Raw genomic sequence first — 15,704 nt, 5'->3', positions numbered from 1 at the left:
CACTGTGTCGTATGGAACAGTCCAGTCAATCCTCACGTGTGATTTAAACATGCGCCATGTTGCTGCCGAGTTCGTCCCCAGGCTGCTGATCCAGCAGCAGAAGGAACACCACGTTGAAGTCTACGAAGAACCCCGTCAGCGTACCGTGGTTGACCCGTCCTTCATGTTCAGGATCATCACCGGTGACGAAACATAGCCACAGTCTTCAGAGTGAAAGAACTAATCATCTCCACGACCGAAAAAGACGAGGCAGGTCCGCAGCTCGACCGAGCGCATGCTCATCGGGGTTTTTTTTACGTTCACGGCATTGTGCATCTAGAATTTATCCCCAGGGGCCAGAGCGTCAATAACGAATTCCACTGCCAGGTTTTAGGCGTCTGAGGGAGGAACTCCATCAAAACTCATTGATATTGCTATTTATTATTATCTAAATTGGCCTCAGTTTTTGGTTTTTGAATGGCTGAAGTATACAGTGAGAGTAGAAAAAATTAAAATAAGATAAGAACTAAATAGGCAGTGTAATTCTTCTTAAGCAATCCATGATATAATCGCATAATCCGTTGTTTAACGATCATAGTTTTGCAACATGTAAAGATAATCTCCTCGAGTCCTCAGCAAAACAAATTAAGTCCTTCTAGTTCAATCAGATGCACGATAAAGCAGGATTACGTTTTTTCTTCACAGTCAGAGTGACATCAGCTAATCCCTACATTGAAACTACCAAAGCCTTGCATTGTTACTCCACTCAGCCAGGATTAGAGTGGCTTAGGAAACTCTGACACGTGTGTAGTAAGAGATCTCGTCCTAGGTTTCTGATACAGTACAAGCGGCGCAATTTTACTGCTGAGCTGTCCAATATGAACAGATAATCTCTGCATTTTTGTTTTGTACGTCACTTTGAGGATGTAAGTCATCAACACTACTTACATCAGAGGAAATGGAAGGAACGTCACAGTTTACGTTTTAATCCTGAATTCCCGATATCAGGATGTGATGTTATCGTACTCATCATTCGTGTTACTACACAGATCTCAGACAAATGTTGCTGAACATTCCAGTTTGACCGCAGTGTTTTTGCACCACTATTAAGCCATTGCAAATAGAATCCCGGTGTCTGGGTGTTTGTGTGTTTGTATCATGTGTTTTTATCTTGTGTGTGCAGTTTGCTGTGGCGCTGCGGGAGTTCATAGTGGACCACCAGCTCGTGGATCTGAAGGTGTGGACCAGCCAGCTGAAGCGCACCATCCAGACGGCTGAGGCTCTGGGCGTTCCGTATGAGCAGTGGAAAATTCTCAATGAGATTGATGCTGTGAGTCAGAACGCCTCCGCATGCCACCTGCTACTGCCATTATAGACCATCTACAGGGCGAGGGCTTTTCAACAGTGCCCCTAAAGTTAACAAAAGTCTAGCCAGTGTTTTGTCTTTACCAAAATAGTGTGTTTGACATGTGAACCTGGGGTTTGCCATGGATTTAATAATCTCCAAGAACTTTAATGTTTTCTTTTTCTGGGTTTTTACACTTATCATTATGGTAATTTTATAGTGACGTCACTTACAGTGAGTTTACAATGAGTTTACCGCAAAGTTACAGTGGGTTTAAGTGTGTTTATGGTAAGTTATAGGTGTAAAGAGAGAGTTTACAGCAGGTGTATAGTTTACAGTGCCTGTATTGTGAGTTTACAGCGGGTGTTCAGTGAGTTTGCAGCCGTTAACAGCGGATTTATAGTGTATGGTGAGTTTACAGCGGGTGTATGGTGAGTTTACTGCGGGTGTATGGTGAGTTTACAGCGGGTGTGTATAGTTTACAGTGGATGTATCGTGAGTTTACAGCTGATGTATCATGAGTTTACATCGGACAAATATTACCTCCGCGGTAGTATAGTTTACAGCGGGTGTGAGTTTACAGCAGGTGTATAGTTTACAGCGGATGTATCGTGAGTTTACAGCGGGTGTATAGTTTACAGCGGATGTATCCTGAGTTTACAGCGGATGTATCCTGAGTTTACAGCGGGTGTATAGTTTACAGCGGGTGTATAGTTTACAGCGGATGTATCGTGAGTTTACAGCGGGTGTATCCTGAGTTTACAGCGGGTGTATAGTTTACAGCGGATGTATTCTGAGTTTACAGCGGGTGTATAGTTTACAGCAGGTGTGAGTTTACAGCGGGTGTGTGGTGAGTTCATAGCAGGTGTATAGTTTACAGTGGATGTATAGTGAGATAATAATAATAATAATAACAATAATAATAACAATAACAACACTACAGATTTTTTTTTCTGAAAATTCATTCTGAAATCAACATGGCTATGTTTTTTTTGGTTTGTTTTAAGGGCATTTGTGAGGAAATGTCTTATGACATGATCAAGGAGAAATATCCTGATGAATTTGCCATGAGAGATCAAGACAAATACCATTACCGTTATCCAGGAGGGGAGGTGAGCATTAACAACCGTGTGCTCATGCTATATTACTGCAGAAACAAACACACTTTACAACTTGTTTTGTTGAGGAATTGAGTTGGGAAATTGAGTTGAGCAATTTTCTCCATGTACATGGACACTTCTTAAGCTGAAGTATATTTGTACAGGACACAGAGTAATCATTGTCTCCACAATGTTATATAGATGAAAGAAATACATGTCCAACCATCTTATTGTCTGTCTTTTCCTCTCCTACTCGGTTGCTGTAGTCCTACCAGGACCTGGTGCAGAGACTCGAGCCGGTGATAATGGAGCTGGAGAGGCAGGGCAGCGTGCTGGTCATCTGTCACCAGGCTGTCATGAGATGCCTGCTCGCATACTTCTTGGACATCAGCGCTGGTCAGAATCATCATGAATAGTCATGAACACACAAAACTCATCGTTTATTCACATTCATGGTCACTCAGATGCCTCTTTCACATGTACAGTATATAAATAGTTGCTATAAGATCATTTCTGCAGTGGTTCCATGTTTGCTGAGGGTTCTGTGCTTAATGAGAGTTTCACTCAGGCTTCTTGTTTACCCAGTGTTATTTATTTACAATGGGGTAAGTTTTAGTCTTTCTTTCCTGGGAAGGTTTTTATAAGAAACAGTTTCACAAAACTGTTTTTGCGAGAACTGTACGGGGGAAAATCTACAGTATTAATAATTCATTGAGTACTTCATCAATCCCGAAGTGCAATTGTAATTTTTGGATATCCCAGTTAGAAATCTGGGGTCAGGGTGCAGGGTCAGCCAGGATACAGCGCCTCGTGAGCAGATAGGGTTAAGGGTCTTGCTCAAAGGGCTCAACAGTGGCAACTTGGCAGAGCTAAGGATCGAACCCTCGACCTTCCGATTGGAAATCCAGTGACCTACAGTACAGCATTAATTAATGAACCATTTGAGCTGCTACTGCCCTACTGTATTGTTCTAGAATGTAGTACAAAAACATTGAATAAGATGGCATGTCCCTAGTTGTAGTGAGTTTACAGCAAGTCTACAGTGGGTTAATAGTGTGTTTACAGCCTTGTTTTAGTGTTTACTAAGGGTTTACTAAGAATTCTGTGTCTACCAGGGGTTCTGTGATTACCAAGGGTTCTACGTTCGCTAACAGTTTACAGTGGAACCTCGGATTACGAGTAATGTGGTTTACGAGTGTTCCGGAAGACGAGCAAAATTTTTAAATAATTTTTTACTTAAAAAACGAGCGTTGTCGTGGTTTACGAGCACCAAGTATCATGTGTAACGCATGCGTGTGTATGTTATGTGTGTGTGTGTGTGTTTTTTTTTCTCTTGCGCTGCAGTGTGTGTGTGTGTTATGTGTGTGCACGCGTAATTTGACACCGCGCAGGTTCGCACACACCCCCGTGTCGTTAGTGTGTGTCATTGTTTGAGTGTGTATGTGTGTGCGCGCATAATTTGACACCGTGCCGGTTCTCTCTCTCCATCTCTCTCTCTCTCTCTCTCTCTCTCTCGCCTTTAATGTGTGTGTGTGTGTGTGTGTGTGTGTGTGTAAAACAGAGAGGGGGTGCTTTACTCACACACAACCGGCACGGTGTCAAATTACGCTCGCGCACACACATAACACACCCAGCAGCGCAGGAGAGAGAAAAACACACACAGCGCCTGTGCGCATAAATGGAAACACTTATCTGTCGGGATTATAATTTTTACCTTTTTTAGGGTAACGTGCAGGTTAATTAGTTTTATTTTTAATGTATTTATTTTTTTGGGCTGTGGAACAAATAATATTAATTTCCATTATTTCTTATGGGAAAATGTGCTTTGATTTACGAGTGTTTTAGAATACGAGTCCGATTCCGGAACGAATTATGCTCGTACTCCGAGGTTCCACTGTATTTAATCGAAATATTTCACCCTGAGCATTGAGGCCTTTAATATGATGTTAGCTAATATTTGCCGTGTGGACATGTCCTTCCTGCACCCCGGTGTCTCCACTGGAGTTGTAATGTTATCTGTGGTTTGTGTTCCAGATGACCTGCCGTATCTGAAGTGTCCCCTCCATGTGGTGCTGAAACTCACCCCCGTGGCTTACGGTAAATAGATCCACGGTTGAATCACTGCCATTTCACTGCATTTACTGAAGACTGCAGATTCAGCATACGCTCATAGAGATTGATTAAGAGTGCAATAACGTCAGAAATAAATAAAGCAAAAGTATGACAAAGAGAATGTTTTTTTTTTTTATCCACACTGGAAAAAAGAGTGACTTCCTCGAAACGTCTATCTGAGGCACTTGCTTCCTTCAGCAGGATCTCTCATGTTCTGTCCCATAGCTACACTACCGCTCGAAGGTTTGAGATCACGTTCCAACTCCATGGTCGTTCCTGATAATTATTTCCTTCTACATTGTAAAACAATACTGAAGGCGTTTATCCAAAATACACAATCCTCTTCTCCAAACAGTAGATGTTGAGATGGATCTGCTACTTCTGCTCTGTAAAGCTTCATTAGGGCTCTAATCGGAGGCAATATTTGTTAATTTATGATTTCTGAGGTACGTTTTGGTCTTGTTTTCCTGGGAAGGTCTTCATGAGAGACAGTTTCATCATGGAGCTTAATGGGTTTTGCAAACGAACTCAACATAAAAACTGCTGACCTTCATGTCCTAAAATAACAACTGATTGTTGTTGTTGTTACTTAATTACTTAATGCCGTAAGTGTTATTTCATAGTTTTAAAATATCCAGTATTGTCGTAGAATGTAGAAAATAAATCACTAACCAAAAACAAAGTAATTTGCAAGTGAGACCAAACTTTTAAACAGTAGTGTACATCTACTATCTCAAGACAGGGACCCTTTAACAACCTTTTAACGACACTCAGTCTTGCAGTTCTTTTTGTTTTTCTGACGTCTGGGATTTATGCCATTCAGTTCATGCGTTATCCTGGGTTGTGAAATCATGAAGTCATGCTTTTGTCATTTTTTTGATTAGCAGGTTTTTTTTTCTCCATTAAAAAAAGAACCTCAGTAGTGCGAATGATTTCTCGCAGCTTCCTGTCTGATAGGTTTAAAAAAGCATGAAGTTATTTTTATTGTCTATTACATTTCTGCTGCAGTAATTGCCATATGACATAATGTGCTCTATGGTCAAAGGTTTGTGCACCCTTGACCACCACACAAATGCGCTTCACTCGTCTGTGAAGGCTTTTCACTAGATGTTGAAACCTGGCTGTGGTTCAGGTGGATTTGAGTTCTGATCAGGTATCAGTGGTGGTAGGGTGTTGAGGAGGCTCCAGTTTCAGTTCATTCCAAAGGAGTTCAGTCAGAGCTCTCGAGTTCTTCAACCATAAACAACTTGTCTTTGACATGTTGATTGTCTTTGGGCACATGTGGCATTGTCATGCAGGACCAGGTTTAGTTTCAGGTCTTAGTTCCAGTGAAGGGAAACGTGAACGCTGTAGCACACAAGATACATCCTGTAGTTTCAACATTTGAAAGAAATGGGTTGTAATGGACAGGGGTGCACATACTATTGATCATGTTTAAATGCTGTATCACTTCGTTAAAAAAAAAAATGAGTTAATTAATGAAATTTAGTAATGAAATGTACATTTTTTATCACTGGATGTAATGTTTAATAATATTTGCAGGTTGTAAAGTGGACATGTTCGACCTGAATGTCGAAGCTGTAAACACACACCGGGCCAGACCACTCGTAAGAACTCATGTTTTATTCATCTCTTTTTTTTCAGATAACATTTTATTGCTTCTTTAAATTTAATTGAGTATGGATTATTGTTTTATGGACGTTCTACATTAATTAAAATAACACTAACCAGATTAAAACAAGCCATCGTTTAACAAATAAAATAAAGTTTATATATGCAGTGCTTTCCTGAGGAGTCCAGTGATTTCAGCTAATTGTCGTGTTTAAGGAAATTCCTGTTTGCGTGCCGTTCCGAGAATAATTTGATACGACAGAAAATATGATAGGAAATGCATGGGCTTGGCTAATTAGCCAAACATTCTCTTTATTATATAATTATAATATATATACAGTATTGTAATTTAGTGAATCCAAAAGTAAGACAAAATTTTGAACTTAAAATGTAATTCTACTTTTACTGTTTTTTTTTTATTTATATATAAAATGTAATTCTACTTTTACTTTTTTTTTTTATTTTTTTTTTTTAATTAAATGAAAGAAATGCCACAGATAAATGCTGAGAGTGATTTGGGGGTGAAGGCGCACTGCTGCTAGCAAATGGACACGATGGATTCACATTATAATACGTAAAAAAAAAAAAAAGACGCAATAATCAGCTAATAATTACAAATAATCTGCAAATTATTTTTAACACAAGCTTTATTATTTATTTATTTATTTTTATTATTATTATTATTATTATTATTATTATTATTATTGACTTCCTGTTTTTGAAAAAGATTTTAAACCTGATTTACACATTTAAACATTTTTAAATATATGATTACACAAAAATCATTCCCCAAAAAAATTACTGTACATTAGATTACAAAAGTAATGTGCAAAAGTATTGAGCCCCTCGTATTTCTTTGTATTAAATTATATTAAATGATGTAAAATAAAGTTTGGCTCTTTGAAAACAAAATATGAAGAATGTAAATAAGTATCCTTACACACCCAGTGACTCAGACACAAGAATGGACAATAAATCACATTCAGGGATCTCCTGCGCGTTCCAGTAGATGAATTTGATTTCTTCAAACTTTCATTGGCAGTTTCTTAGTCTCAGTGCTGCTCTTTTCAATAGAGGCAAAGAAAGGGATTCGATATTATAATTTAATATGGATAAATAAGAGGGGCTCAATACTTTTGCACAGCGCTGTAAACAAAATTGCATGCTGATATAGCGAGTAATTTCCACTTACAAATGAGTGCTTGTCTTGAAATAGAATTAAAAAACTATTTTTTTATTTATTATTTTGTAATTTTATAATTTTATAAAATTGTGTTAAAAATGTAGATTGTGTTAAAAAGAAGTTGATTAGGTTAAAAAAAAATTTCTTTCTAAAATGTATTTTTGTTGCAGTTTAGAAAATTATTCAAAAATAGTTAATAATTTATTAATTTTTCAACGAGCACAAACTCAGTAGCGTGCACTAAACTCAAGTTAACTAACATTACCCAGTGATGTTGTGCTGTTTTAAACTTTAGGTTTCAAACATTTTTTTTCCTTAAAGCTAAAGCATGTGTAAAAAAAGGGAAAAAAAATGTAAATGATAATCAGTGTTATGTACTGTACATGCATTGTTAGTATGTGTAAACGAGTGTGTGTTTGTGTGTTTGCTTGCTTGTTCGAGCTTAGAGGGATTTTTTTGACAACCTGTTGAAACAAGTTTGTTACCGATCATGTAATAAGATATTGTGGCCAGGATGTGGCTCTGAGAAACAACCCCCATGTTCCGCGTCACGATGAATATTTCCCTCACTGGTGTTTTCCGACGGGATGTTGGTTTTGTGGATTACCCATAATCCTCCATGTTGTCACTATTTCCAAATTGTCTCGTTAGGATCTCAAACCTCAAACAGCTTCCTGTTCACTAGGGTTTTAAAGTAGGGTGTAAGAGTGGACATCTGGAAGGGTGTGTATTTACGCTGTATTTACACTAATGAATAAAGTAATGGCACGCTTGATTCTGTCTGATCCTCAAGTAGCAGTTTGGTCCAGTTTGTTTTCTCTTAATAACAAGTTTCATCATTTTGATTATTATTGAGTGTTGAGTATTAATTTGCTAACTTATGTCTTACAAACTCCAGAGAAACTCCTCCTACAGTATATGACCGGAAAGATACAAACACTTGCGGATATTTATGGACTCATGTTGCGAAATGCTATCGCAAGCCATCCATGAATTGACTGAGGTTGGAATTCGGCTCCTAGCTCTTTCCGCCGGTCGTTGTTTTCGTAGTGTGGGTGTAGAGGTTTGACCACGGCGACTATTCCAGACACACGACGCTCAGTTGTGTGCAAGCTCCCGCAGTGAAATTGTAAAAACACTCAAATAAAAAAAATACATCATAGAAACGCATGGTTTTAAAAGCTAATAGTTATCACCTTGCTCCCTGTCTTCCTCCTCCAGCTTAGAGCGCCTCAGGACTAGAGCCGCACAGTTAGTCGCATAAAAATCAAGCTCGCTGTGTCGACCGGCGCAGTTATTTAATCACAAAAGGCTGAAACTTATTACAGGTAATAATTCCGCGTAGTCTGGAATTTATGTAGAGTTTATTAAAAAAAAAACAAGTGTGATAAAGTGTTTTATCATTTACAATAATAAAATAAATAATAAATAATGGAAAATAAGGGAATAAATAGTAATATTGGCGAACATCATCTTAATGAGGTCCTTTTTGCTGTTATTTTGTGTTGGCCGAGAGAAATACATATAAATAGACTTAATTTAAAAGTTTACACATCACATTTATTTATTTATTAGTAAAAATAAAATATGTACAAAGTAAGCAGCTTAGATAAATATGAATGCATACATTTAATTTAATAGTTTACCTATATTTATTTAATTGTTTAATAGTTTACATTTAATAGTTATTTCATAGTTTAACTTTTTTTTTATTGTAATATGTGTCAGTATAATTCAAGCTACTTCTGCTCAAGACTGTATTTATGAGCTAGATATTGTAGCTAAACTTTGCTTTAAAATGTAAAAAAAATAAATAAATAAAAAATATAAGCTCAAACTCTTGCTAGTGTCTCAGCTGCACTTCAGAAGTAGCGTTCTATAAAAAAAAAAATAAAAAAAATAAGTATATTATTCAAACCTGCCTAGTGTGTTAGTTTTATCTCAACATGTTTATTCTATACTGCTTCTTACACTCCGTTTTATTTTGCAAGTTTTTCAGCAGTGTCTCACCAAAACCTGGATGTTCCTGATTCTGGAAAAGTCATTTGCAAATGCTAAATAAAAATTACAAATATTAGTGGCATTCCCGCGGGCGGTGTGTGTAGTGCAGCAGGTGGATGGATTCGTAATGAGAATTGTGCGCTATAAGGTGAGCATCGAGTTAAATTGAAACATCAAATCAACAAAGGAAAACGTTCATATAGGGAGTAAATGAGGGGTAAAGTTAATTTCCTTTCTCTTGTTATTTACACGTCGGACGTGAATCATGTTTCCAGCCTCGGCAGTAAACACGCCTCTTCGCTCAGACAGCGCACATGCTTTAGACATCAAGGTCGTTTTTAATAGGAGTTGCGATTTCAAACCAGTTGTTGTGTCTCCTGTGAGACGACAGCGCACAGATGTGACCTTCATGAATCATGAGCTCTCTGCTTCGAAACACTTCATTTTAGACTTGAAGGTAATAAAACTGTCGTCATATTAAAAAAAAGCGAGGACAATTAGAAACCCAAACAAAACCAAGGACATTTAGAACTTTAAATAATAATCGTTAGACATAGTGTAAAAGCATGAAAAGTGGGAAAAACATACTTGTAAATGAAATTGCTATGTTCGCAAAAAACTTTTTTTTTTCAAAAGTAATTTTAATTATAAAAAAATAATGATTATATTCATAATAAAACTAGAGATGAACAGCGATGCAGTGTTCATGAATGATACTGTATCGTGCCAAGTAGGGCAGCGTGATATGACCATGGAAGTCGTTCTTATGAGATATCAGTCTGTGATACTTATACAGCATTATGTTTTTTTTATATATACATAAAAAAGGAACTAAATAAATTTTAACAATCTTTTGTTTAAAATTAAGAGACATGATTTTGTTTGTTAGAATTCATTTTTATTACACTTATACTTATATTTTATAATTACATTTTATTAGATACAGAATTATTTTTTTAAATAAAAAAGGCAGTTTTTTGTGTAAGTTGTATTTTTTTTTAAGCTGTAGATTTTCCCTCTCTTTTTTGCTTACATTTAAAAAAAAAAGGTAAATAACACTTAAACAGAATGCAAATCTGGAAAAGGTGTAAATTAATTAAGATGTAAATTATGAATACATACAATTTCACTGTTAAACATAAAAACGCAGCTCGAAATAAAATACTACTACTACTAATAATAATAATAATAGTAATATAATAATGCTAAAATAAATAATTAGGAAAAAACATAAGGAAAGGTAAATAAAACAGAATAAATCATGTATAATGGAACCAGTCATGTAAAAGAAGAACGCGGATGAGAACACACTCTTTCACGTGTTCTCATATAGCTGTAACGCTAACACTGTTGTCCTGCCAGTAAGTACTTTTTTTTTTTTTTTAGTTTTTTTTTTCCCCCAACTTGTCTTTCGCTTGTTTTTATCCATTTTTTTTTCTCTGTGACATAGGCATCATTGTTCCTCTGCCAACGTATGCTCATGACTTTTCTTACGTATGTCCCTCCGCAGGCCAACAGGAAACATGAAGGGCCAATGAGGAGACACAGCTTCACTCCCATGTCCAGTCAGGACCAGGTGAAGCGGCCGCGTGTCTTCAGCGTCGGAAACCCACCCTGCACCCCTTTGCCTCCGTCGCTGAGCTCCTCGGGCGTCCCCGAGTGGCAGGAGAACGAGGAACTCGCCGAGACACACGTTAGATTATTTTACATTGTACTCTGTATATATCTACACTTATACTGTATGTAGAGAATGAAGATGTGCATGCTGTATCCTGAGAGTCCTGGTTCTAAATGACATGAGATGCTTTTCTGCTCAGCACGGTTGCAAAGAGTTTCATAGCTTTCAAACCTCTCCAAAAAAATGACATGCACAGAATTCATGCTAAATGTAATCAGTCAGTTTGATCAGTTTGGTATTTATGCTGCAAGTCTCATCTTGCTAACACTTGAAAGAACCTGACAGTTCAGCATCATACGCTTGATTGTGTAATAGCAGAAAGATATCTCATCGGGCTTGTTGGCGATCCAAAGGGAAGATGGTGAAACATTCCCAGTCATTCGACACAGCCGTAGTGGGATGTTTCCTGGCACTGGTTACGTCCTGATAGTCTAGTTCTGTTCTGTTTCACAGGAAACATCCGATTGCTCGAGTCCTGGAGTGTGGGGAGATGGACAGTGATGACCTGCGAGCGCTTCAGTCTGCACCTGGATGAGGCGCACCTTCCTGCGTCCAAAGACGATCCCAGGAACTGTCTGTCTGTCTGTTTTCATGGTTGTTTGTATATATATTTAAGAAGTATACAAACTGTTCTTAGTGTACTCAATTAGCCATCACATGCTCAGTGCACGATTTTTACTACAAGACTAACGTAGCTAACAAGTCATGAGCATTTCTCACAGAAACACGCCCACAAATATCAATATTTTGTCTTTAAACAAAAAAAAAATGAAGTTACGTAATCATGTTACAATAACATTGGAAGTCATATCAATCGTCTGATATTGAGGTTGCATTTCTTTCACTTTGCATAAATAACGTAATTACAAGCGGATATAATTCGCATGACATCATTCTTGAATAAATAAACACTTGTAATGGTCGTGAATTGATGTAATGAAACGCGTCAGGATGTGGTTATAGAAAAGCATTAACTTTTATCCATATTCACTCCAAGACATTACACTCCCCACAGTATTAATTCCGAGAGGTGTTCAAGTCAAAGCGGGACTTTTGGTTGGGCAGAATAACACAGTGTATAAAAGTAAAACTTCTATTTATTTCTGTTGGTGAATGAGTGTGTGTACAGTTCCCACAGACAGATGCGTCTGTTAAGCAAGTTGGGATCATCATTCACAGATGTGCGGCCTTCTTTAAAGCGTGTCTTTATTCGCCAGACAATTTCATCACAAGCCCCGGGTTTGACTTGGACGCCCCTCGTATTTTCCTCTAGCAGCGTGTTTCAGAAACTGCTTGATTCCAGACTTATACTTTCTGTATGTAAGTATACTAATAGTGAAATTTTGAAGTGATGTGAATAATATTATTGTTTCATTTTAAACTTTGGTAGTTTTAAATAAGAGCTTAAACATAATATTTACTTATGAATATTTAAAAAAACAATGTGATCATTTTATCTTGTATTTAGCTCTTGTGCAAATCTAAGGATGTAATCCGACACCAAACCTGCCTTGGATAATAAACTATTTTTGGGGTAAAACCTACTTGGGATAAACGTTTGCTAGGAAATTGCACATAAATGTGGATGTGCCTTAACGCGCAGTGCTGAGTGGATTGTGTGGAATTTAATTCCCGGATTGTATAATTTCTATGTATTTAGATCAATCTAAGAGCTCCAACAAGCCACTACTGAATCCTCAGTCCCTAACTGTGCCATGTTCACGGATAATGAGGTGATGTGAGCTGCATTACTGGTCCTGTAATCCTTTTGGACAGTAATCCCCAGAAACCCAGACATGAGTTGTGTCTTACACAACCAGAGTGACTTAAACAGAGATCCCGTCCTTTACTCGGCAACGCCCAGGTTTACTTCATTCACTTGAACAGATGCTGATGTAGTACACACCTGTATCGCTGTGTACCTCCGACATCAGTTTGTGCCTTTTATTATAAGTAAAAGGGGCGTGGCCTGTGTGCCTGTCAGGTCCTCGTTCTCTGTGCCTGTAATGCTGCATTTAACTTACCTCGGAAAAAGCCACCGGAGCTCGGAGTTGCATCATCTCCGACCTCCTCGCATAAGAGCTACAAAGTGTGAAAAAGCTAGTGAATATAAATATAAGCAACAAGCTATCGAGCTAACTAGAGTGATTAGGGTGTGTTCCGTCTCAAGACGGTGAACTGTCTAGTCAGCGTTAGACTGTAGATTTTAGTAGATTTTAATGTTGATGTTGATTTAACGTCACTTGCTGAACTCGCGGGTTGAGGAAATCCAGTTCCGATTCCCGAGTTCCAAGTTGAAAGGTTTTCTTTGTCTTTTCCTAGTCGGAGGTCGGAAAATTACAAGTATAAAGCTTAGTGAAAGTGGTGTTGCCTTTGTGCTTCATTTTTAATAACTGTGATTATATTTATTGGATGTATTTCCCATTTTCTGTGGCGTTCCGATATCTCCTGAAAGGACTAATCAGAAGAGTTATGTGTACAGATAATATTTTTAGTGCCAGAGCTGCTGATTATCTTCACAAGATACTGATTGATGGTTGGCATCATCAATCGTGTATTTTGGCAAACAACAAGCAAAAAAAGAGCAGTTAAAGTGTGTAGGGGAAAAAAAAAACACTTATGGAAAGAGATTAAATGATATCCGAAGTAGGAACTATGGTGTGATGTGTGCAGTCGTTGTCTTTACTGCTCGATTTTAAGTCACTATTTTTCCTTTGATTAAGCGCTTGTTTGACAGTTTCTCCATTTCGTTCTTTATTAACTGTTAGTCATGTGCAATATTGATGTAAAAAGTGGTGTCTGGTAATATATATATGATATGATAATATAAAATAATACAATATAATCAGTGATAAACTGGTTATACTGGTCACTGGTTATTGTGGCGCAACATTATATCTCATCACAAACTTGTTACTTTCCCTGTTCTGTTCTGATCTCTATAATCTGTTAACAGTAGGTGTTGTGTCTCAGTCATGTGGATCAACTAGTAACATCGTCCTCACCCAGAGGAAGTGTAGACGTGTAGATAGTCTAATAAACACCTTTTCCTTTCCATCTTTTTAATTTAAATGCCGCACTGGAACACCAGCCCGAAACACCTCAAGCCATAATTCTTTTTATTTAATGCTTTAATTGTCTTGTTTTTATTTGAAGTGCTTTTTATTTTTATAACCTGATTGCATGTTCTTTATTAGTTGTTTTGCTCAGAAATATTTTTTATACACTCCATGGTTTTCTCATTGTATTTCTTTTCTTTAGAAAATAGACTGTACATGTGGTAGCTTTATAAGTATACCAAAAAAAAAAAGTATATTTTTGTCCTTGAGCTTTCCGTTCAGTCCGTCTTGTGTTTAAGTGATGATTTAATTGTTTTGAGTTTATTTAAATCTGTAAATGTAATTAAATTCCAATTCTAATATAACAGTGGTTGTCAGTTCACTTTTTATAAATGAAAGTTGATTGATGCTTTTGAGCTGAATAACAATGCATATAAGTTCTTCTTTTTTTTGTTTTAAATGCATTGACATTGATTGGCTGCTTGTTATTGACATCACTTATGTAAGTTCTGACCTAAATTTAAATGCAATGCAGAGCACAATACCTTAAAATCCAAAAAGTAATCTACCACATTATTTATCTATTGCACATCCAAAAATGTATTGTTCTATTTATTTACAGATTAATTTATTTAAAATTAGTTTTTATTGTTTGAAATAAAGGTATGGAAGCTTACAAGAAAAGTAATTTGATATTTGCTTTACAGAAATGAACAGGAAGGAGAGAATGTAAAAATACATGAATAAATAAATAAATGAAATGTGATACTTCCTGTTATCACCTGTGCTATAAAATCTTTAACAGTCTTTCCTTCACCAGCCTCTTTTTTTCTCTATTTTGTAGTTAAGACACAAAAAAAATGCTGTATCAAAATAGGTTTTTCAAAATGTCAAGTTGTGGATTTATACAAGCTGTAGATCTAGTCCTGACACTGGAGACTCCTTCCATAAATGTTAAACTTTATCAACAACTGAACAATAGTTTGTGACCTGTCGAATCAAATCAGGTATTATGTCACATTTTGAGCGATGTAAATTCTGCATATTTTCAGATAAGGGTTAGGTTCTCATATCGGTTCCTGGGAGATGGCAATGTGAGTCTGTTTATTTGACAGTTTTCTTGTTTAGAAAACTGTCAAAATCCTGTTTTTAGAATATTTAAATAAGCATTCTGCGACGATACCTATAAAAATAATTAAGCAAGTAAGGCAGATTTATGGCAAAAAAGGTTAAACTGCATGTCTTTCTACAACGGCTGGTGTAACAGGCTTGGACAGTGTTGATTAAAGTGCTTTAAAACTATTTTAAGGATTAAAACTATCAATTCTGTTGAAGGACCTGAAAGACAAAGGATTTTTGTCAAAACTGACAAAAAAAAAAAATCTCCTATAGCACTCTGTGGGCCATATTACTAAACTGACCTGTGTGATTTAAAATCTGACTTGATATGACGGGTCACATTTTTAAAAAACAAGGACATTTGTATAAACCTGAGATCTGCAGATATGCTGCTATCAGGGCTCATTGTGAAACGGAATCAAACTAGGCAAAGCAAAAATGTCTGTGTCTCTCTGATTAGGACTTGACTAATAGGAATGAAGGTCGCTCGCAGGGTTTTATTAGAAACATAGAATCA

General features: G+C 36.9%; 1 protein-coding gene across 2 annotated transcripts in view; it reads left to right on the top strand.

Annotated features, from left to right (window-relative positions):
- pfkfb2a (6-phosphofructo-2-kinase/fructose-2,6-biphosphatase 2a) overlaps positions 1-14,781 on the top strand; it is a 29,026-nt gene extending 14,245 nt beyond the window's left edge. For both annotated transcript variants that reach the window (XM_053482644.1, XM_053482643.1), the window contains exons 11-17: positions 1,163-1,309; positions 2,332-2,436; positions 2,691-2,820; positions 4,459-4,521; positions 6,079-6,143; positions 10,842-11,024; positions 11,463-14,781. In XM_053482644.1, the coding sequence (XP_053338619.1) occupies positions 1,163-1,309; positions 2,332-2,436; positions 2,691-2,820; positions 4,459-4,521; positions 6,079-6,143; positions 10,842-11,024; positions 11,463-11,510 (741 nt within the window). In that variant the 3' untranslated portion in view covers positions 11,511-14,781. The remainder of the gene's footprint in view (positions 1-1,162; positions 1,310-2,331; positions 2,437-2,690; positions 2,821-4,458; positions 4,522-6,078; positions 6,144-10,841; positions 11,025-11,462) is intronic.
- Positions 14,782-15,704: the final 923 nt, after the last annotated feature.

Source organism: Clarias gariepinus, chromosome 22, assembly GCF_024256425.1.
Source record: "Clarias gariepinus isolate MV-2021 ecotype Netherlands chromosome 22, CGAR_prim_01v2, whole genome shotgun sequence".
NCBI classification, from domain to species: Eukaryota; Metazoa; Chordata; class Actinopteri; order Siluriformes; family Clariidae; genus Clarias; species Clarias gariepinus.
This window is presented reverse-complemented; position numbering and strand designations above follow the sequence as displayed.